Source organism: Sarcophilus harrisii, chromosome 1 (genome assembly GCF_902635505.1).
Source record: "Sarcophilus harrisii chromosome 1, mSarHar1.11, whole genome shotgun sequence".
Lineage (NCBI taxonomy): Eukaryota > Metazoa > Chordata > Mammalia > Dasyuromorphia > Dasyuridae > Sarcophilus > Sarcophilus harrisii.
The window spans coordinates 27,115,581-27,139,988 of record NC_045426.1 but is presented as its reverse complement, the minus strand read 5'-3'; the positions used below and the strand labels follow the sequence as shown (position 1 = coordinate 27,139,988).

General features: G+C 39.7%; 1 protein-coding gene across 1 annotated transcript in view; it reads left to right on the top strand.

The window, feature by feature from the left end:
- Positions 1-24,408, top strand: part of MAGI1 (membrane associated guanylate kinase, WW and PDZ domain containing 1) — a 691,778-nt gene that overhangs the window by 640,557 nt on the left and 26,813 nt on the right. Inside the window, exons 13-15 of the mRNA XM_031963081.1 lie at positions 11,175-11,523; positions 21,262-21,353; positions 22,278-22,470. Of these exons, the coding sequence (XP_031818941.1) occupies positions 11,175-11,523; positions 21,262-21,353; positions 22,278-22,470 (634 nt within the window). The remainder of the gene's footprint in view (positions 1-11,174; positions 11,524-21,261; positions 21,354-22,277; positions 22,471-24,408) is intronic.

The window sequence follows — 24,408 nt, the reverse complement described above, 5'->3', positions numbered from 1 at the left end:
AAAGGCACGTGACTTGGGGCCGCTACCACTGTCAGCTTGCATTAATGTGGAGTCCCAGAAGTGCCGCTCTGTGCTCACACTCAAATCACAGAAATGCCCCAAGGGGGGTGTGTGTGTGGGCATTTTTGGGCATGTGTGGGTGTGGGTATGTTCATTCTCCCTGTCACAGGCAGAGACTAATTTGGCCTCCAGTAAAATAGAAACTGGTCTAAGAAAACATGTGGGCAAAGCCCAGGACTTTCTGAGCCTCCACCTACCAAATTTTCTCTGGCCAAGTAGCTTTTGTGATACTAGAGATCCTATATTGATGATTCAGCACGGTAATGAGCAGATTCCAAACGGGAGGGATTCAGAGATATGGGAGAGAATGAACTCCTCTTCATTTTGCAGCTGGCTCAGCCTTTGCCTTGTCTAAGTGATCCATGGGAGTTCCTTTGCATGTTTCTGCTCCCCAGAAAGTCCTCTGGTGTCTCTAACTGTGTACCCAGAGGAGGTCACATGGAAACGGGGCTCACAACCAGGATCTCCTTTCCAGTTCCTTTTGTGAAAGGGATGTCCTTAGCAAGTCAAAAGCTCCGATCGTAGTTCTGGGAAGTCTCCTTCATTGCTTTGTCTCACTCGGCTGGCTCTTAGTCACCACAGCCTGGAAGGGCGCACTCTTGTTGGTCTAGAGAAGGGAGAGACTGCAAAGAACAGGTCCTCCCTTGGCCATTGTCTGTGTCTGCTCTAAGATGGCTCTTGTCACCGTGTCTCTCTCCCCTCATCTACCCTGGCAGCTGTCTTACAATTCTCCCTTCAAGGAAAATTAGCAGGTACCCTATATGGTGCCCTTGTCATCCGGGATGAGGGGAGCACTTGGTGGGAGGACATCTATTTCAGTGTCACATCCCAATTCCCTGATTTTTTTACTTTGTGTACTTATAAAATGAAAAAAAAAATTTTTTTTTTTTTTCAGATTTGAGGGTTTGGGAGTTTTTGGCTGTCAGGATATATGGAGGCCAGTGAAAGGACAACTCGACCAATCACAGCCAGAGACCACATGATTGAATAGCCTAGAATCACGTCAGAACTCTTTATAAGGATCATAGATCTTGAGCTGCAAGAAACTTAAGTGATTGTCTCGCACGCACCCTGTCACTTTATAGATGAAGCAGATGAGTCCCAGAAAGTCTGAGTGACTCAATCATGGCCCCAGAGCTAGACTTTCCTTCCCCCAAGTCCAAGTCCAGAACAGTGGACTGAGCCTTGTGAATCTGGCTTTGTCCCACAGACTCTTCATTATGGCTCACAAACCTCTGACAGCATGTTGGTTTGAGAGCATAGAAGCAGTGTTCCCTGTGCAGGAGCTTTTTTCATCATATTTTCAATAATTTAGAGGTTTTGATGAGATCCGAAAAGCCTGCCTCTTTGATCTGCTTTTTCCCACCCAGACACTTCCTGTAGCTTTCTCTTAATAAGGGATTTTACTGGCTGGATTCAGTTCTAAGCATTGAATTTGTGGTTCGGGTCCTCACCCAGGCCAGTGTTAGTGTCACAAGTACATTTATTATGTTCCAGGTGATTTGAGTGAAGCCCTTGATTTGTTTTAATGAATGGCAGGAACAAAACCAAGTCAATTTCATGGATTTCTATGATTTTTCCTTCACCTGAATCAATCCCCTGGAGCAGAAACTTATTTTTTAACACTCTAATTCCCTTGTACTCTTCCCTATTCAATCATGAATTAGTGAAGTATGAGTAATGGAAATCCCCCAATAATCCAAAACTATTTTTATTAGTTAATTATGATTTCTCTTTCTCACTCCTCCCCCACTTCTCTGAATTATTTAAAAGATATAACAATTGGGGGGTGGTGTTTACTAAATGTTGGTGCTTTTTATTTATTTATTTATTTATTTTTATTCTCTTCAATCCTTTGGAAGGTAGACATTCAATGGAGGACCCAGTGTCATGTAAAATAGGTTCAGAGTCAAGATTTAACAGAGGTTCCAGTGGTTTAGGGAATATAAAAAAGCTTGAGAGCTATTGAATGCCAATTATTTCTATTTTCTGTTCTCTTGAAAACCTAGAGACATTTTTGATGGGTTTGGTTGGCTTTTCCAAGAATTCTGTCCGCTTCCAAGAACTAAAATACACTTTCTTATCCAGTCAATTTTTCCCCTTTCTTCCTCAGTGATAATCAGGATCATCCCCTATGAAGTGTCATTTTTTCATCTGTAAATGACTAATGCATATAAAATTCTTTATCAACCTTTAGGCACTATATGAATACAAACAATTATTTTTCCTATTCATAAAAAAGATGGATATACCCAGAGTAAATTATTATAACTTGAATTTATGTAGTACTTTAAAGTCTGTAAAGCTTTGACTTTGTATGGGGTCAAGAGTTTTGTTATTATTGTAGTTTATAAATAAGGCTTCTAAAAACTGAAAGGGGGATAGAGAACCAGCACAATCAGAAGGATCTGAGTTCAAATCCAGCCTCAGATACTTTCTAGCTGATGTGACCCTGAGCTAGTCACTTAATCCTATTTGCCTCAGTTCCCTCATCTGTAAAATGAACTGGAGAAGGAAATGGCAAACCAATCTAATACCTCTGCTAAGAAAACTCAAATAGGACACATCTGAAAGTACTCAACATCTGAAGACTAACAAGATGACCACACATACAGTAATAGTAAAGTTTGCATTCAGCTAAGATAAGCAAGGACAAAAAGGTTTCTTCTTGTTGTAGAGCTTGGACAGCTCCCTGTTTTCCACTCAATCTTTGGTGACACAGGGGCCTAATTACCGATACATCAGTGGTTTGTTGTTTTGTGTATGTGTGTGTGTTTGTTTGCTTTCCTGAATATAGTGTCAAGATCTGTTGTAGACCGAGGCCTCAGCGAGTAAGTCAACAAGAAGTAATGTGGCCTACAAATGACAAATCGATTCACAATTTTGCTTTAAAATGGATCGATTTGTCATATTTGTGCCATGCTAATTCTCTTTATCATTTAGATTTCTAAGTACTGTCTATATTCATTTGATTTTCAGAGCAAATATTTTCAGTTCACATTATAGATATTTCCATTTGTAAAGCACTCAGTAAAATACTGATAAGCTGATTTTCCCCTTGTCCCTTTTTCTTGTTACTGCTTCCCCATTTGACTATTCTCCCCGAGAACAGGGAGTAATAACAATGACAACAATAATTATAATAATAGCAGTAATGCTCCCGCCATTGTGGCACAGTAATATCTACAGTAGTGGATAGATAGCCTCTCATGGTGTCAGGTTCTTACTCTGCTGGCCATGGGATTCTGAGAAGCCATTGGATCCTTGGAGCTCTAGAGAATTCCCCAAGACCAGAAGTTGCAGAGCTGTCATGTTTTGATCTTTGGAAATGCACTGGATTTCTTGGTAGAGGGAGAAAACTCCCTAAGTGTTTCCTGGAATAAAATCATAAGTCCCATTCAAAAAAATAATACTTGCAATGATACTAACATTCCCATGATGCTGTAAAGTTTGCAATGCAATTTTATATACATCAGTAAATTTAAATTAATTCATTTGATCCTTATAACAGTCAAGTAAGGTGGATATTGTGAGTTTTATTACCCTGTGTTACAGATGTGGAAACTTAACAGCAAAGCTGTTCCAAGTGAGACCAGTTACTCTTTCTCCCACAGATTATACCCCATTGAATTTGGCCACTGAAGAACAGAAATCTGCCCCCAGTTTGGGGTCTTTCTGTTCTTAGCACGGTTACAATAAATCTTGCTATTGTTGATACTGGTTAATATGAGGGATCCTCTCTTTCCAGATCATAGAATATTAGAATTAGGTGGGATCTTAGAGATCAAAGATTACAGTTTCCTTGTTTATAGTGAGGAAACTGAGGCACAGAGAAATAAAGCAGCTATTACCAAAGCCTGGCTGATAATAATGATGATAATGATATTGATGACAATGACCATTATAGTAGCAATTCTCCTTTGTGAAGTATCTGTAGAGATTCAGGAGGACTTAGTCTAGCTCTCTAACCATGAAACCACTGTTCTGTTAGAACCAAGCCCACCAATCCTTCCCCCGTTCTTTCCCTTAACTTCCCTTAACTTAACTAACTGGAGCTGATTACTAGGCAGATAAAGCATAGGTTCATTGATGTATATCTGCAAAGGACCTCAGAGGCCATTTACCCATTCTCCTTCACTTTTACAGATGATAAAACTGAGGGTCACAAGCTCCCCCAGAGCTAAGTGCCAGAGCTGGTGATAATAACCCAAAGTTTCATAGTTTATATCCATCCCTGTTCCCTCTGAATTTGTCCATCAGGCCTCTGAATCAACAGACCAATTTCTCCTTCTAGAAAAAGTACAGAGAGTCGGGATCTGTGCTAGACATAGGAGGTATAAAGACAAAAATGAGATAGCTCCTCTGCCCATACTTAGACTATTATATATAGAATACATCCTAAGTAAGTAAAGGGAGTTTGGGAAGATGCAAAGTAAGGTAAGATCTGGTATTTCTGATGAGCTTGGCCAGTAATATACTCCAGAGGCCATACCTCCTGGGAGGTTTTACAGACTCCTGAAATAGCAAACAATGACCTTTATTGGAGAGTTGTATAAATATGGCCTCTATTTGTAGAAGATTCTTGACACTTCACCCAGGAAGGGATAGTATGTCTTAACCAATTAGCATATTTATGTCTTATCTGGTGGGTGTTGAGCCTTGCGGACTCCTTGCAGGATGCTATCATCCTGTCTTTAGAAAGCCAGAATCTCTAACAAGATCTTAAATACAGAATCCGTGTTCAGATTAAGTCATTTTCCTAATTGAGTTCCATTAAAAAAAATGAAATGAGGCTATCTACGTGAAAACTCTTAATGGGGGGTGGGGGAAAGAATGCAGCTCAGAACATGTTACTCAGTGGGATCCTCACCCGGGCTCTGTTTTTATAACACATCTTGGAGATGTTATTTAATTTTTATTTCCCACAAACCAGGGGCAAAATTTAGAAAGCGCTTAGAAGAAACACAGAGGTATAGTTTGGCTGAAATGCTGCTTTGCCAAGCTCTCCATAAAGCATCTGTAATCATCTAGAAAGCAGTCCTGAAATGAATCCTTTATTGAGGAGGTGGAGGGCTATCCTACACTGGGGTAGAAAAATGGTCTAATTCAATCCAGCATGCTTTACCTGAAGCTCACAGGTCTCTTGTCTCTCAAGGGGAACAAGGCCTTTCAGCCCAAGCTTAGTTCAGGGATGGAACTGTCCATGGTTTCATACGACTGCCAGCAGACAGCGTGTACACCCACTTACCACTCTGGGAGCAGGATGATGAGAAGTGAGAAATCAAACCACCAAAGGAAAGCTTTCTTGAAATTCAGCTCTAGAGGACATTTTCAGCTTGCTCTCTTTCTCTCGTGCTCAGATCATTCTGAAAGCTGCCTTTCCTAGAATGTGATGGCAAATCCTCTGACATTTATTAGCCGGCTGATCCCAGCCACTGTCTGCCTCAGTTTCTTCATCTCTAAAATGTGTATAATAAAAATACCCACCTAAAAGAGGAGTTGTGAAGATCAAATGAGATGATATCTTTAAGGTGCTTTGCAAGACTTCAAAGCACTATATAAAACAATGCTGATGATATCAAGCTGCCTCTCGTTATTATGCTGTTGATTGAGATTGTGTTTACCTCCCAAGAAATTTAGTTTAATCATATTGCCAAGACATTTATGTGAATGCATATGCAAAAGAAAAAAAATCAGCTGTTATGGACCAAAGGATACATTGAGAAAGATGTTAGAGATCAGAGTGGACGTGATACAAAGGATTCCTTTTGGAAAGAGAATGAAAGAGTAGTTGTCCCCAGGGAAAAGATCATAGGATTCCAGACCTAGTGCTGGAAGGCATCTTAGACATCATATAGCCCAAGATGCCCATTTCCCAGATTAGAAAACCAAGACCCAGAGAGATTGAGACTTGGGCAGCATGACAGAGCAGTCAGGATTTGAATTCAAGTCATAGGTTTAGCCTGGGTGCTGTGATTCCAAGTTTAGCCTTGTCTCTTCTGCTTGACAAAGTAGAAGTGAGACAAGATTGATCACTATAGCTCTTGAAAAAAAGCCTGACTGCAGTGCATGGGAACAGCAAGGTGAGCCCAAGGCATCTGGCACCATTACTTAACTCTGGGATTAATTCACTCTTCATGAGCCCCAGCTGGATAAATGGCGTTAGACTCCCGAGCCTGTTATTTCTCTCCGAAACTGAGACAGGTTAGACTTCAGAGGCATCGGGATGGAACGGGCTGCAACTTCTCAACCACCCGTCCCTTAGTTTTTAAATGAAATTTAATTTTAAAAAATCTATTAAAAATAATTATTTTCTCTTTCTCCTATTTCACAGGGAAAAGGGGGCTGGGTGGAAGAAAACCTATGTAATAAATAGTTATACTCAAGTGAAACTAATTCCCACGTTGACCATGCCTCCAAATCTCTGTGTCTCTTTATGTACCCTAAGTCCACCACCTCTCTGGCAAGAGGTAGTTAATGGGCTTCATCCAAAGTTCCTGGGGATGGGGGAGGGAGAATAATTTGGAAGTCAAAAGTTTTACAAAAATGAATGTTGCAATCTATCTTTATGTATTATTGGAAAAATACTATTAAGTAAAATAAAATAAACTAGGGTATGGGAGAGGATTTATTCTCTGTGACTGTTTACAAGACTAGGAGGATGGGCGTCTTAGCTGGTATTAAGATAATAATTATAATAATAAATAGCATTTATATACAAAATATTTTGCAAAGCCATTGACATGTTATCTTATTGATCTCATTTGGCCTAGCCCTCTATGGTGTTACCCTGATTCCCCCCCACCCTCCCCAAGGTACCTATTTTGTTGGAAAAATGCACCAAAAAAGAGCCTCCAGCTAAGACTGAGATGATCAGTTTCTTCTCAGAGCTCATTTATCAGATAGCACCAGGGCCTCGCTTGCCCACTGCTAAACTGAGGCATTTTGGGACCAATTCCTGTAGCTGACAGATCTGAGCCCCTTCTCTAAAACATTTTGATGGAATTAGATTGGAGAAAGGATTAACTTTTTCCATGCAGTTTCAGGAAGAACTAGATGCTATCTCGGAAGGTTTTCTCACTTTCCCTCAAGCTTTTCTTTATTTCAGTTTTGTTGATCTCTTCTGCTTTTTCATCTCACCCTCATTTCCCAATAACTGTCCCCCGAAGAAGCCTCCCTTGTCCCTCTAGCAGGCTAAACAAGATCAGCAGTAACTTAGTGAGCTCTCCAGACATGCTGGCTTCAAAAATTAAATGAGTTATTCCCCTAAATCCCAATTTCTGTTTAATATACAGAAAAATGTTCAAGCGGGATAGTGGAGAGACTGGACACATCAGGAAGCCCTGCATTTGAAAGTGACTTCTCACTTGTTTACTAATAGTATGATTTGAGGAAAAGAGCCAGTGTCTGTCTCTACAAATCCCCTCTCTGACACTGCCTGCGTGATATCAGGCAAATCATTCAACCTTCCTGAATCTCAATTTTCTTATTTGTAAAATGGGAGAGTTGAACTCAGTTTCTGAGATCCCTTGCCACTCTAGGTCAAAGATCCTATAGCACTGTACATTCTGTAGAGAGAATCCCTCACGGAGATGCTGGAAGGCTCACATGAGATCAAGAGTGTGGAGGGTTTGGAAAACCATATAGAGTGATATTATTATCAGTCTGTTTTTATTATTATTGAAATTGGGTTTAGTTCATAAGAAATTCTTTAGCTTGGTGAAGTGAGCTTTTCATTGAGCTCAGGATGCAAAAAAAAAAAACAAAAAATCTGATGGTTTCATGTTGTTCCTTCTTTTCAAATGTCAGTCAGCTATCAAGATCCAAGGAAGCAGGGACAAAGAGACTTGGCAAGCATGGTGGACATGACAGAAGAGAGAGAAGAGAGAAGAGGAAGGGAGGAGAGAGGAGAGGGGAGGAGAAGAGAGAGGAGGAGAGGAAAGCATGGAGGAGGAGAGGAAAAGAAGGGAGAGGGGAGAGAGACAAAGGAAATAGAGGAGGGGAGGAAAGAGAGAAAAGGGAGGAAGGGAGGGAGGGAGAGAGAGAGAGAGAGAGACAGGGACAGAGAAACAGAAGACAAAGAGGAAATAGAGAAAAGAGAGACAAAGGGAAAAACACAGAAAAGAGGAGTGGAGAAAGAAACAGAAAAGGAGAGGGGAGAGAGAGAGGAGAGGAGAGAGACAAAGAGACAGAGGGGAAAGAGAGAGAGAGGAGAGAGACAAAGAGACAGAGGGGAGAGAGGAGGAAGGGAAGGGGAGGGAAAATTAGAGGGAAAGGGAGAGAAGAGAGAAACAGAAAAGAGGAGATGATACAAGAAGAGAATATGTATGAGAGAGAGGATAGGAAAGGAGAAAGGGAGAGAGTGACAGAGACTCTGTGTGTGTGTGTGTGTGTGTGTGTGTGTGTGTGTGTGTCTCTCCTGAGGGAAAGAATTGAAGGAGACAGACAAAAAGAGGGTTTGCTCATTTTTCAGAGCCATAAAATAAGTTTTGGTGATGAAGCTACTTTGGCTCAAAGGACTTAAAAAAACAAAAACTGTTCTGGAACCATGAATCTGGAAATGGAACCATTGCTAATCCCCAAATGTTTTCTAGTTGGTTTATGGGCATTTATCTTTCTAATTTTGTTTTACATAAGATCATAGGCTTGATGCTGTCTAGTATAACTCTCTCATTTTACAGCAGGTAAATTGAATTTTCCAGTAGCACTGAGGTCTCAGGTCAGGCAGGATCAGGGTCATGTGCTACAGAAAAAAAAAAAAAAAAACTTGAACTTGAGCCACACAACCTAAGGTTGTTAAGTCTTGGCCTTCCTACATATGAATCCTGTCTGCTCTGGGGTAGATCAATGAGCCTCAGTTTCCCCTTTGTTAAAGAAATCGAGCTAGATAACCTCTGAGATCCATCTCCAGTCAGAAGCAGTGTTCCATTCATGAAGAAGATGAGTATGATGACCATTTTACACTCATCTATTTACCAAGATCCCCCTACTAGGAAAAGGAACCAAGAGATTCTAACTCACTCGTTTAATAGATGTTTATTTAGAATCCTCTATGCATTTGATACCGACTATAAAGACCAAACTTAAAAATGTCCCCTGTCTAATTATACATAGATAAATCACTACAAATTAGCTACCAAATAACCAATTAATTTCGAGGAGGCAGGGGGTGATAAATGCTTGTTGAATGAATAAACATCCCCTGTGTTTTCTTCCAGTCTGCTCTGCTCCCTTTTCCCCTCTCTCCATTTCCTCTGAGGTTAAGAGCTTTTCTTCCAAATGGGCAAGCCCTTGACTAAATAGGTCTTTTGCCGGTTTGGCTTTAATGAATTTCCCCACTAATGGAATTTAAGCAGAACTCTCTTCCCTAATCCCATTTGTACCTCTGACTCCTATAACAGTAATTGCAAATCATATATTCGACAAACCAAGTTGAAATCCCCTTAAGCAAAGCAAATGAGGACGTGAGGTTTCATTTTAGATAAAGGGTAGAATGTTGGTAGGTGAAATTTCATGCTCGCCTAATTGATTAGGAAAAAGCAGCCCTGTTATTACTACATCCCTTTTTCTTTATTTGCATCAATTCCAGTAATTACATCATGCTGGCCTGGGTGTAGTCAATTCCATTCAACTCGATAGTCTTTTTGAAAAATTCTCACTATGTTCCAAGCACTAAGGATAGAAGGACGAAATCAAACCTTTGCTCTAGGACCCCTGTGTTCTGATGGGGGGAAACTATCGCACCTAGTGTGTCTGTTTTATACCTATCGACGATTCAAGTCCTGATGTGTGTCCTTAATGCATCTTAGAGGGAGAAACAATATATGATGGTGAATAGAGAGCTGTCGTCAGAACTAGAAAAACTGAGCTGGAAAGTCTTGCCTTTTCAACTGGAAATGTGCTGCTGGGCAATTTCCTTAATCTCATCTCTGTCTCCTGCCTCCTCTGGCTTCCTTTAATTCCTAGCTAAACTCCCATTTTTGATAATCCCACCTTGCCCAAATCCTTGTAATGTTAGTGACTTTCCTTTGTGATTATTTCCTGTTTTTTCTGTCTGTATCTTGTTTGTTCATGGTTGTTTGCATGCTTTGCATGTTGTCTCCCTCATTAGGCTGGGGGCTCTAGGTGAATACAGATGGTCTTTTGCCTTTCCTTAGATTCCCAGCACTTACTTAGCACAGTGCCTGGCACATGATGGGTGCTTGATAAATGCTTACTGACTGGCTGTGTTTGAGCTTTCTTTGTATCCCCAGTATTTAGCACAGTACTTGGCACATGATGGGTGCTTAATAAATGCTTACTGACTGGCTGTGCTTTATCTTTCTTTGGATCCCCAGTATTTAGCACAGTACTTGGCACATGATGGGTGCTTAATAAATGCTTACTGACTGGCTGTGCTTTGTCTTTCTTTGTATCCTCAGTATTTAGCACAGTGGCTGGCACATGATGGGTGCTTAATAAATGCTTACTGACTGGCTGTGCTTTATCTTTCTTTGTATCCTCAGCACTTTGCACAGTGGCTGGCACATGATGGGTGCTTAATAAATGCTTATTGACTGTCTTTACCTTTCTTACTTAGCATAGTGCCTAGCACATAGTGAGCACTTGCTTATTGATCTAGTTTAATTTGAACTCTGGTAGTCTAGGAAACTCTAAAGCAGTGGTTCAGAATTGATGCCAACTCCAAAAGCAAGAGTTTCAGAGAAGAAAACAATTGTTATTGGCGGAGGGATTTTCTTTATCCCTATATCAATGAAATGGCAGATCTAGTGCCTTTCTCCATTCATATATAAGGCAAGTGTTTTTAGCCAAATGCGGGCAGTGAAAACAAGCTGAGGGTCCAACTGGAGCCCTACTCTAATTTTTCCTGGATTTTACAGGCTTTAAATTTAAAACATTGATTATATTTTTTGGCAGCTCGCTGTCTCCACAGTAATAATATTAAAGCAGATGCCTCTCTTTGCAAACCTGCGTGATGCGTAAGGAAACTCTAATGAAAATTTGATTTGTTTTCTACCCTAGTAAGTTTTGCGATGCCATCCTTTCATTTTTCCTGCCCATCTCTCTGTTTGCCCATTGCCAGGGAATTTATCTGCATTCAGCATTAACTGTAGCAAGGTGGGAGCCAAAATGTTGTTTATATATTTATATATGTGTATGCAGAAATGCTGAACAAAGAGAAAATGATGGGCAGACACCCACTCGGAAGACCAATAATAACCCTCTGTTCTTTCCCTTTCCGACAGCAACCACTGGAGAGGAAAGATAGCCAAAACAGCTCTCAGCATAGCGTCTCCAGCCACCGGAGCGGACACACGGCTTCCCCTAGCCACAGCACACAGGCGCTGCCCGACTTCCCTCCCGCTGAGGCCCCAGCAGCAGACCAAATAGACAGCTCTGGACAGAAAAAGCCAGATCCCTTCAAAATCTGGGCTCAGTCCAGGAGCATGTATGAAAGCCGACGTGAGTACCGGGCAGATCCCTCTGTTTGTGATTCTGGCGGCAGTGGGGCCGTTTCTTGACGGCCCCGGTCCCTGACTTCCCCCTCTCTGCTATTTATTGAAAATATAGGGTTTTTAGTTTGCTAAATGGATGCATGTAAATTAGGGCTGGAGTTGAATGCTGCTGAGATCAGCAAGTCGAATCTGCCGGACGTTTATAAGGACTCAATTATGTCTTCTGTTCAAAAGAGAGAGAGAGAGAGAGAGAGAGAGAAATTGATGATGCTCAAAAAAAAAAAGAGCCTGGATGAAAATGGATTTTTCCCCCCTTCAGTTAAAAGAACCTGAAGATAAGAGATGCTGTCTCATTAATTCCTTCTTGAGTGGAGATTACCGTGTGCCCTGAGCTCAGAAACTCTTCTTGTGCAGTAGCTATGCTATACAATAGGACATAAATGTGATTGGCTTAGATTGCAAAGATAATGGGAAGAAATTAAATGCTTTCTTAGCACCTTCTTGATTTTTCAAAATGCAGTAGATTTTAGGCCATTATCTATTCTTCTAATCATCCCCTAAACCAATAGCTACAGTAAGTAGCTTTTGCTGTCATTATTTACAAGGATGTTTGGCGTGGCGCTGTGGCCTTAGCTTGTCCCCGTGTACGAGGAAGGGAGCAGACTCACCCACTGGAGATGCTGGAGGATTTTTAACAAGGGCACAGGCTCTGCTTCCTAACTCTAATTTCTCTTGTCATTAAAAGGCAATTTGTGAAGAATATTAATCAGAAAGAGGAGTCATTTTGGGTAGGAATGAGAAGATAACCTAAAACGCCTAAGGGGGGGGGGGGTGTTCAATTAGTTCTCCTTGATATAACTGGAAGTTCTGCATGATTAGGACAGGCTGAAGTGAGTATAAAATACCGAATTCTCACCTTTGCCTGTTATGGAAAGTCCCGGTGTAGATCTGGGACCAAAAAGCGGATGCTGCTAATGTCCTTCCCTGGTTTCTAGCTAAAGGGTCATTGGATAAAAGAAGGAGGAGAGAAACAAACTGCTTTCCTTCCCCCCATAGAAACAATGGAGGGGACTGCGCAATTCAAAGTCGGGGGAGCTGGATTCTAATCCAGCCTCTGCCATTTATATAATACCTTTGCCATCTTGGCTAATTGTGACCTTCTTGGACCTTTTTTACCTCATCTAAATCATGAAGGGGTTGAATGAGATGGCCCCTGAGGGGACCCCAAAACCTAAGAGCCACTTTTTAGACAATGCCTTGAGAGAAATGGGCTTGGTTGTGGATCTGGGAGGGGAAGCCAGAAAAACCCTCAAGATTTCTTCATAATCACAGTGCCTATAAGTAGGTTTCCCAGCTCCATCCACATGAACGTAGGTACAGTGTGTTCCTTTGCTCACAGAGACATTCCAGAACTTAACTTCCTTTTTTCTGGAACCAGAGGAGAATCAAAATAGGATATCACTAGTCCTGGCTCTAAGACCAGATTATCTCTTTGTTCTTAGGACCAAATGTCCATAGTGCTATTTGGCAAAGCAAGATGATCTTGAAACTCTGATTCTTCAGGAGTTAAGAGTGGGTGTCTCAGAATTCTCTTCCCCCTAATTCTTACTTCAGGGGACAAATAAGTTCCATTGTTACTTTTCATAGTGACCATTCTTAAATTTGAATGAACTTTCTTATTCAAAAAAAGCTGAAGTTAAAACTATAAAGTCATTAAAGATGCTGATCAGAATGAGGATGCTGCTGTTCTTCTGTGGTAACAGTTTCATAGAGAAATGAGACTACCACCGAGTCCCAAGGCCAAGAAAACAGAAGTGTCATAGATAGCTCAACCCAGTGCAATGGATACTCTCTTTATGGAAGTGTTGACACATGTCCAGCCTTCCCAAAGCAAGCTGGACAGTTGCTCCATCAATATTTTGATTGCAATTGCCTTGCGGACTTTCCACTGACTTTTTAATCTCCTACAAAATGCACAGGAATTGCCTTACTGTGATAGTAAAGCCTCTCTTCATGGAAATAGGAGCAATATAAGAAGAATATGAAGGTAGATGTATGTAGGAAAAGTAAAGTAACACAGAAGATGACAAAGGGTAAATAGAATGATGACCTGAGAGTCAGTAATTTTGCAATTAAGTCCTTCAAACATTTCTTAGCTGTACGATCCTCTAGACCCTCTGAGTCTATAAGATGCAGAGAAGATGCAAGCCTCCACTGGTAAAGGGAGCTGAGTTCCCATATCAGTGGAATCATAGCCAGCTGAGTTCCCATATCAGTGGAATCATAGCCCTATTCCCCATTCCTATAATTATTATATCTCAGAGCTGAGAGAAATGGGTTTCCAAGACCTTAAAACTGCATATAATGCAAGTCCTTTTTATCATCAGGATTTTGACAAGTAGAAAATAGTATTTGATTTTCAGTATTACAGTTGTGGTAATAAAATAAATCAAAATCATGGAATTTTAGAGTTGGAACAGCCACTTAGTCAAAAGCGTGATCAACAAAAGTCTCCCCACAATTATTCCCAACAAAAAGATGTGCATCCTCTGCATGAAGACATCCAGTGGAGAGGAGCCCACCACCTTCCACTTTCTGATGGTGCTACTTGTTAACAGGTTGCCTCCTTGCCACTTCTTCCCAAGGCTTTTACCCAATAGGAACAAACAAAACAAGCTACTCCTCCTTCTCTGTCTTATGTGAACATGTTTCAAGACAGCTGTTGTTTCCCTAACCCTCATCCTGTCCCAGAGTCTTTTCTTTTTCAAACTGAATATCCACGTTTACCCTCGGCAGATCATCCTAGGTCAGGGGCTCAGATATCCACAGTCAGATGAAGATAAGAGATTCCTCTTTGATTTCAGTACCAGAAAGCTTTCCAGTGACTGCTGTGTTTGGTCAGTCAGCAGTGAGCTGAAGTACTCAGAGAAGGTTCAAGGAGTAGTCATTTTGCTCTAACTTCAGTTTCCTCATTAATTGTACCTCCCCTTTTCAAGAGGCACATTTCAATTGAACGGCTCTACTTCAATGGAGATGGAGCTCTTGTTTCTCTGACCTCATTCCTGGTCTGTAAAGTACACAGACGTGGATGTACATCTGTATATGATCCACTCAGAAAGGAAATTGTGCTGTGAAGTGCTGGCAGTGGGCCAGGTGGATTGATGAGAGTTCATTTTTGTTTAAGAGTTCACAGTTCCAGTGCCATTAAAAAAATAAAAAAACAAAAACAAAAAACATAGTGTAGTGGAAAGAGTGCTGAACTTGAGGTCTGAGGACACAGGTTGGAATCCTACCTTTGAAACTTTCTCCCTGGGTCAGCCCTGACTCTCAGTTTTTCTTCGTAAAATGAGATCACATGGCTTTCTTAAGCAAAATCCCATTTTGTGATTCCTATGATCTAGAAATGACATTCCCATTAAAACTTGGAATCTAAGTACTTATCTTTTAGAAAGAAATTAATAAGACCTTGTCACTAACAGCTTCCTTTTTTCTTGAACTTGTGTCAGTGACAGTAAGCAAGGATCCATTTTGGAGTTAACAATGCCAGCTCGATAATCACCTCAATTCCTTTGCAGCCTTTAAAAAATGGGTGGTTAAAAAACAAAAGAATATCTCCTTCTTACTTAGTGATCAGAGACTAAATCTTTAGGTGATAATGACAGCTTACCTAATGCTTGGATTTCATGATGAGATTTATTTAGTAGAATAAGGACCACGGGTCAGTTTCCAAAATTGAATAGTTTTTGTCATTTTAAAAAGTCCTCCCAGTGAAAAGATCTTGATCTTGTCTTCTGATCCAAAGCAAGAGAAACTTAAGCATATGTTATGTGCAAACACACTGGATAAAAACACTAAATGATAAACATTCCCTGTCTCCCACAAGCTTCTAGTCTACTTGGGGAATATTATCTTGACTGAATGTGGTTCCATATCTGCCATCCCTTTCCAACACGCCTTGATTATGGATGCAGTTTAGAATGCACTGGACCTCCTGGGTTTGACCATTTCCCCTTCTCCTCCCCTCCAAATTCAGACCTTAAAATGTGCAAAGCACTCTTCATGAAATAAGATATTTGCTGTAACCGTGCAGTCATTGTAACACATCATCCCTCTCTTTGTTGAGAATTTACTTTATAAGATGCCTTTCTACATTTCATTTTATTATTAAAGTTAGCTTGAAGATTAACACAATCTGCTATCACATTTTCTCACATGGCCTGGATGCTTTGCAAAATTCCATATCCTACATATGGCCATCTGTCAAAACAGCAGTGACAGAATGAATTAATCTGAATTGCAGATGTGTTAATGAATCCCTTTGAAGAGCTTAAATGTTTAATTAAAAGTAAAGATGAGCACTATAAAGCAGTTTTGGAAATCTTTTTGAGAAAATATGCTGTCTCTTTAGTATTTGGATTCCAGTTCTAATCCTATCCCGATTTTGTCAATTCCTCTTAGAAAACAAAATTGGGACTATTTCAAATAAATGTACCATTTTTTTTTTGTTTGTTTATTTGAATGTTTGTTTTTAATGCCACTTGGAAAACAGCCCATATCAAGTGTCTGGGTACTAAACTTTGCCTTGAGACAAAGTAGTTAGGAAGAAAAATGCTTTAAGCCCTCATATTAACAAAATACTGTAATCATGCTCAGACCCAGGAGACCCATGCCTACAGGTGTAGAATTGCTGAATTCACTCCTATAAGATGCTGTAATGTCTATTACATCTGTTACCTATTGCTAGTTATAGACCAAACCAAATCTGCAGCAGACGCTGGGTTTCAATAATCAAGAGTTCACTCAACGAGACATTGTCCTGAGAGAGAGTTCTCATCCAATGGGGATTTGAGATTCTCTTCACTAGCTCAACGTTCCTCTCGGGGAATACAATCAAGTATAAATGAAAGAAATCTATTGAGAAATTATAATTGCACATAAAAGATAACTTGCAACTCAGCCAAACAAATCCCTTGCAAAGTACATTCTCTAAGAAAGCATATCTATAAACAAGTCTCTTTTAAGAGACTTTTTAAAAATTAGATAAACCTTAGAAAAATCATGAATGGATTAAAATTGAATTATTTAGAAATATAAAATTTGGAACATAGGGTGATCTACATTGTTTCATAGTACCGTTAACAGTGTGATTGTAAATTCTCCCTTCCTACCTCTGCAAGAAAGTACATACATACAAATACCCACTACATCATACACCATGAGAGAAACTCTAGTATTTTTTTTTCAAATGAATTCAGTGTCATCAAAGTCATTTAACATTCAAAGTAGCTCTGACCTTTACTGTGCTATGTGTGAAAACTGAACTGCATGTTCCTTTTATCAATCAAAATTAAATTAAAATGAACTTCAAAGAAAGCAGATACATTAAGTTTTGCAAAACTGTAAAATTAATATTACAGCTATGTCACCTTCGCCTGCGTCGGGATTGAGCAAGGGGGAAAGAGAGAGAGAAATCAGTTCCACGAATTTTGGAGAATGTAAGAGTAAGAACAAGTTGAAAACCTTTATTTCTGTATTGTCTTGCATCCTGTTTGATGTTCCCACTATCTTGCATTGGGGAGGAAGCTGAGTGACTGGGGGAAAAGAAGGGAAGGAAGAACATCAAAAGTAATTAGGGGATACATATGCCTCGGATCTCTCATTGACAAATTAGAGACCAGAGGCAAGAGTTGTTAATATGGTATGCATCTGTTTGCTCTCTAAAGTGAGTGTATCACATATCTTTATGGATGGAAGTACCTGCTCTGGACTGCTCCCCTGAGCTGGTCATTCCAGTCCTTCTCATTACCAAAGGAAGTCTTTTCATGGCTTTTTCTGAATTTTAGGGTTGCAAAATCAAATGTTTAGTCTTTGGGTTGCCCCTCTCAAGAAGGATTAAAAAAACAACAACTTCGACTCACCTCTTAATTAGTGCTGGCCAAATATAATGGTTAAGAGAGACATGACCATTATTAGTTCAAGCATTTGTTAAGCACTTACTTGGTTGGGGATACCAAGACAAAAGGAAAAGCAATCGATTTTCCCACAAGGAGCATATGGTCTACTCCAGAGAGATGACAGATATACTTATAGGTACATACAAAGTAGATAGAAGGGGATTTTGGGGGGAAAGATGGTAATCTCCAGTGGGATTAGGAAACTCTAGGAGGTGGTAGTTGAGTTGTACTTCTAAGAAAATCGGAGATTCTGGGAAACTGTAATGAAGAAATATATTCAAGGGATAAAGGATAATAGGTACCAAAACAGGAGATAAAGTGGCTTTTATGATGTGAGGAGAGGAGCAATATGCAAGAAAACTGGAAATTAGAGTTTAGGGTCCAATTGGAAAGAACATGAAATGCCAAATTGGGGAATTTCTATCTGATTCTGGAAGTCCTAGGGAGCCACTGGAATTCACTGAGGAGGAGCATGACCTGGTCAGACTTGTTCTTCGGAAAAATCAGTTCAGTAGCTCTGTGTTAGGTGGATTAGTGAGGGATTCTGTCTTTAGAAACCCTCCTTGTAACTTTAAGACACAGAGAAAAGATGTGGGTCTCTGTCTTCCCTTTTTTGGTTTGGAAGGGGAGAGGAAGAGAAGTGAGTGAATGCATTAAAGAAGGAGGGACACCAGCTGTGGAGTCAAGAAAATCAGTTAAATGCTCATTTCTGCTGTTTATGATCTGCTGAGTGGCCATTGACAATCATTTAACTTGTTGGAAACTCAGTTTCCTCCTAGGATGGAACGAGGGAACTGTATGGGTCCTTCCAGTTTTAAGTCTATCTCTTTGGGACTCATCCTCATCTTACAGATGAGGAACAAATAATTAAGAGGCACTTGGATGTCAGGTCTTAGAGACCGAGGAGTAAAGAGGACAGAAGCGAATGCCCAAATAGCTCCATGTTTTCATGCATCATGGTGCTTTGGGTATATGAATTTTCATTATTCATAGATAAGATTGTCCCAAATATGCATATGCATTACTCCATCCCTTCCTTCATTTACTGGAATGAATCTGTAGGCCGGGAGTGTTGGCAACACAAGTTTGACAGTGGGATCTTGAGTCACTTTGCTAATTGGCTCCCTCGTGTACAATTGTGGCTAAATTCAACCCCTGGAAGAATTACACTGAGGTGCTGGAGAAGCTTATCGTTTGAGCAATGGAAAAAGCCCTGAAAGATTACTTGCAATGAGTCTGTCCCCCTAGTGTTTTGTGTATGTGCTTGTTTCCGTGTTTCTTGTTCTCAGCGTTTATCATTCCTGTTATCATTTGAGCATTTCCTGTTTCACTGAAAGTTTTTGATGCAAACTTAGCTTTTTAAGTTAAGATTTTTCAGTTTTGTCAAATTGTTTTATTTTTCGCTCTGGTCAAAATCACATGGGAAGCCAAAGTCTCTGCTTCTCCTAGTATGGTATCCTGTTCCTTCATGAGAAGCACTGGGGCAAAGTGGTTGCCACATAATGTGGCCAAATGTCATGTGTTAAAAGATGCTAAGAACGTGGATGCTGACTGAAGGTCTCTCCAGAAATCGGTGTCTGTATCATAGATGAAACTTGATCTTGGGTTTAGCTAGATCCTTCCCAGAAACTCAATAATGTACTAGATAGCTTCCATGGCATATAGTTTAGTTATATTCATAAAGCAGAAATATATATTATATATATATGTATATATATATACATATATATATATATAAAATATCTTCCTAATTATTGTCAGAACAGGCTATTACCCCAAACACCCTAATGAGCTTGTGTGAATATAAAAATATTGCTGTCATCTTTGCATGCTTAAGACTATATTATTCTCTAATTGTATTTATAATAGTCTCATGCTGGAGCTTCAGTTTACATTCCTTGGAGGTTTCTGGCTTAGCCCTTGCAATTAAAATAAGAAGGCATTTACCAAAAATGAGAACACAGGTAAATCCTTGGTATTAAGATGGCTCAGGCAAAAATTTCAGATCCAAACATTTATAACAGCCTCCCAAATTCTTATTTCATTTTAAACTCTATAGTGAGTCATTGAAAGGAGAGCATCTAAAATCAACTTTAAGACTCAGCTGCCTTCCCTGTGTCTCCCAGTGCCGCCTCCTCCTATCTACCACAATTTACAGATTTGGAATGGACAAGACTGAATTCTCCTGAATCTCAAATCCCTATGACATGCAATTCAGTTAAAACAATTTAAAATTAGTGTGTGTTTGTGTCTCTCTGTGTGTGGACATCTATATGGAGAGACACCCAACAGAGACAGAGAAAAGTATATAAAAAGATAGAAATATGCACACACACATGTATTCTGATGTGTGCATATGTGTGTATATATATGTATTATATATATAAAATCATACATTTATTTAGATACATACACATACAAACACATACCCTGATGTGTATGTATGTGGTATATATTTATTTAGATGTATCAATCAATAGATTTTCTTGGAGCTTCACTACAAGACAGTGAGCCCTCTCCCCATTCCCCCCCCCAAAAAAAAAATCTCATTGTCTAGGCTACACAGCATGTTAATGAGTGCTTTAAAGGATGAAATCATAAATAAATAGAAACAGGGTTCCATCATTACTTTGGTTAGGGCATAAATGGTGTATATAGACCAACAAGGAGGGAGTTAAGTTTTATTTTGTAGAAGGTGATTTACCCAAAGCAAAGGATTCAGCACCTTATCACCACACCCTTTCCCCTGTCACTAATTTTTAGTAGTGAGATTGAAAACATGAGCAGTACTAAATGGCGATGCTGCTCTCTACCCATTCAAGGTTAACCTGATGAATTGCTGCAGAGATCATGGTGGACATGCAAATAGCTAACCAGAGGATTGCTTTTATTGAACCTCAGGGCCACTTTTAGTGTCATGATTGGAATTCCATCCTTTCCCAGGATTTCAGAGGACGTCCGTTTGTCATCCAGCAGGAGCTCATTGATAATGTTTTCAGCAGCTCTTACTAAATCCAGTAATTCATCTTTGCAAAAGTGGCCACAGCTGAATACAAATTTTTTACACAATGGCCCCTTGATTGCCTATGGAAAAGAGAGCATTTCCATATTTATTTGGGATTTTTGTTTGTTTTCTAATAATTTGACACTCTAATCAGAAGGCAAGTACTTTGGCTTCTAGATTGTAAAATATCACTTATAATGGGTAATAAAAAAAATCAGTATAGAATTTTTAAATGCACTAATTAGGACTTTACTGGGTACTCTGACTATCCAGTTGATGCTCTTTTTTTTTAAATTACAGCCAACTCAGTAGCTAAAGATTTAATGATCCCCTAACCCTCTTCCCAGTGATACTGACTTCAGAGGGAGAGAGAGAGTGTGTGTGTATTGAATAAAAGAATTGAGGCAGAATAAGAGCTTTGCAAAGAAATATTTGTTTGATTAGTTTGATTAGGAATATCTAACTTGGACCCGTCCATTTAAAAAGCTATGTGAGCAGGGCCACATTAACTCTCTTGCTGAGAACCCGCATGCTTCCTTTCATCCATAAGCCTTCATTGATTCAGTCACTCCATTTCTCTTCTGCTTCTGCATTGCCAAGCTTTAATCTATTCAAGTGCCATCCTTATTAGTCATGTAATTTTATTCACCTTTGCATAGAGGAAAATTGAGAAGCAGCTTAAAAGAATAACTCCTTTTTATCAGTATAAATAATCTCTCTCTCTCTCTCTCTCTCTCTCTCTCTCTCTCTCTCTCTCTCTTTCTTTTTCCTTCTCTCTGTACTGCAGTTCCAGATTTCCAAGAACAAGATATCTTCCTATGGAGAAAAGAAACGGGATTTGGCTTTAGAATTCTAGGTGGAAATGAACCTGGAGAGCCTGTAAGTGTTTCTTGTCATGGTGGGGATTTTGTCACTCTTTCCTCTCAGATCTTATGCTAGTTTGAAACATACATGGAGAGATCACTAGGCTTCCATTATCCTTGTTCCAGACCTCTTGTTATACTTTCATCACAAGAGGTAGATTAATTATTTGTTAGGTAGGAAAAGTTCCTGTGTTCTTGGAGAAGGTTCCTGTTCCTGGGCATTACAAATAACAGGGGAAATGGCAGCTGTACATTATAGGGGCTGAGTCCTAAGAGAATCACCTTCAACAAAGACAGGAAATGAGGTAAACGTCAGAATAGCCCAAAATGGATGGAATGATGCCCTAATATAAATGAGCAGTGTGCTAAAAAAAAAAAAAAGTCACCAAAGTGACATTATTTACCAAGTGAGCCCCATATGTGGAATGAAGAAAAGGTGTAGGGCAACTGACCTTAAAAGTGTTTACCCCAAAGTTAAAACCTGTTATAACTGTAGAAATAGGACAAAGATATTTGAGAGAGGGCTCTGGGATCAGGAAATGGAGTGTTCCAAAGGGGACCAATTCTCTCTTGTGATTAAAGATGTTTTCATAAGACTAAATGAAAAGAGGCATCTTGGAGTTAATGAGGGGAGACTATATATTATGGCTCTGAGATAAGAATGGAGAGAATGCAGGAGATGTAGTTATTCTACATTGGATTGGAGGGTCACTAATCCCCCTTATTGGACAGGTCAAGAAATAGACTTTGAGAATTTGAGTGATTTGACTGAGGATTCCCATCCAAGAGTGTAAATCCCCCCCAAACCTGTTCAACAGTTCCATTCAACAAACGTATATAGTAAGGACCTCCTGTATGCAGGGTATCTGGGAATCTAGCTGATTTGTTACCTTCTTGCTGGCTAACATTCTATCCATTCCCTCATCCAATTACTTAACAGATTTATATTGGTCACATCGTACCACTGGGTGCTGCTGACGCAGACGGTCGCCTCAGGTCTGGAGATGAGCTAATCTGTGTTGACGGGACACCAGTGATTGGAAAATCTCACCAGCTCGTGGTCCAACTTATGCAACAAGCTGCCAAGCAAGGCCACGTCAACCTCACTGTGCGACGTAAAGTGGTATATGCGGGTGAGTTGCAAACACCAGGATCTGGATGTTGGGGACATTGGTGCTCTCCTGGATTCTCATTTTCTTCAAAAGAAAAAAGAAGCAGGCTTTTTTCTCATGTCTGCCTCCTCAAGCATCTATTTTAGCAAATGTTTGCAAATTCGATCAAGCTCAGAATTTCCAGATGGTTTGCTTTCCTACAACTCTGCAAAACTACTGTCATTTAAAAGGACTTTAATGTGGCTTCAATGCATTTTCTATAGAGGAAAAAGGCTACTGGATTATATATTGTCCATCCCCCCCATGTTGATTGATGGTACTTGGTCATCTTCTTCATGTGATGTTAATTCTAAGCAGAAGGAAGTGTTGAGTGGGCTTTGAAGGTCATCAGGAAAATCAGAAAAAAGTGTGACAGCAAATTAGAAATCAAAAAAAAAAACAAACCCAAAAACAAACAACAACAACAAAAAAAAACTACCTTACAGGGAGAGAAGGTTTCAGCTTTATTCAAGAGTTCCCTTTTTGGCTTCAGTTGCCATGCCATGATTTCCTTACAAGAGAAATGGTGTCCCCAAATACTTTCAAGCATCACTGTAGACAAAATAGTCAAAATCATAGTTGAGTTTTCACCAGGAGAAAATTGGTAGAGAAAACTTGACAATGTCAATTAGAAACTGACATCCTACAGTTCCTAGAGATTTTTACTTCTTGCCTCCAATGAAATAAGCTGGGAAAGGATTTGTCTTTTTGTGATAAATGAAGAAATTGGAGCTTAGAGATGTGTGCACAGAGTAGCTGAAAAGCATCATTTTATATTTTATATATTAATTGAGAAAGGGAAAGAAGGCTGAATTGGAGTCAAGGAACTGAGTTCGAATTTGTTCTGCTACTTACTAATGATGGAACCTTGTGGGCCCATCACTTTATTGCTGTTTCCTCATCTATAAAATGAAGAAGTTGGACAAGATGGCTTCCAGGGCCTCTCTGTCTGTAGAATTTTAAGCTGATCAATCGGGGAATTCTGGCTCAGAGTGCTTTGTTATTTCCACTATCTTCTTCTTCCAGTCTTTTTTAGATTCATAGATTCAATATATGTATATTAATTTGTTTTTAATTATCCTTATAGATTTCTAAATAAACAACATGAGTGATGATCCTGTTTGCTGAAATAATATTAATAAAATGAGTCAAAAGATATAGGTTCAAAATCCCTACTCTTATGCTTACTGTGTTCACAATTGTGACTGATCATGTAATGTTCCTGGTCCTCAGTTTCCCCAGTTGTAATATGAAGGAATTGGACTAGATGGCTCACTTAAAGTTCTAAATGGGACTTATGGGAGGCAAGTATAGAAGTAGATCAAGAGTTGGCTTTGGAGTAAAAAACTTGGGTTCAGATGCGATCGCTAAAATTTACTCGATTTGTGATTATGGCAAAAATCAATCTCCAGGTAAAGGTAATTACAAGTCTCCCATCTCAGGAGTTTCTACAGTCTCTCTCACATCAGTGACAAAAAAAGGCACTTAATCTTTCTGTGCCTCAGTTTACTTATTTATAAAATGAGAGGCAGATTAAACAGAGTCTGAGACATTTTCACATTCTAAATCTATAATTCGATGAAATCATGGAACTGACCAGCAATAACAATACAACAATCCCAGTCCTGTACATGGCACTTTAGGACAGGAGCAGGGTCTATGATTTTATGGTTATGGATGGATTTCTTGAGTTAGAGATCTCTTCCTACCAAAGCATGTCTGAAAGGCTAAGTCACAGTCAGTAATTGTCAGAAGCAAGAGTCAAATCCAGGTCTCTGATCTCAAGACATTGGTGCTCTATCCATTACACCATCTAGCCTTTCATAGAGCACTTTAAGCTTTGCAGAGAAAGGGGTTTTCCTTGCTGAGGTAGGGAAATGCAATTAGACCACTTTAAAGAGAAGGAAACAAGCATTTAAG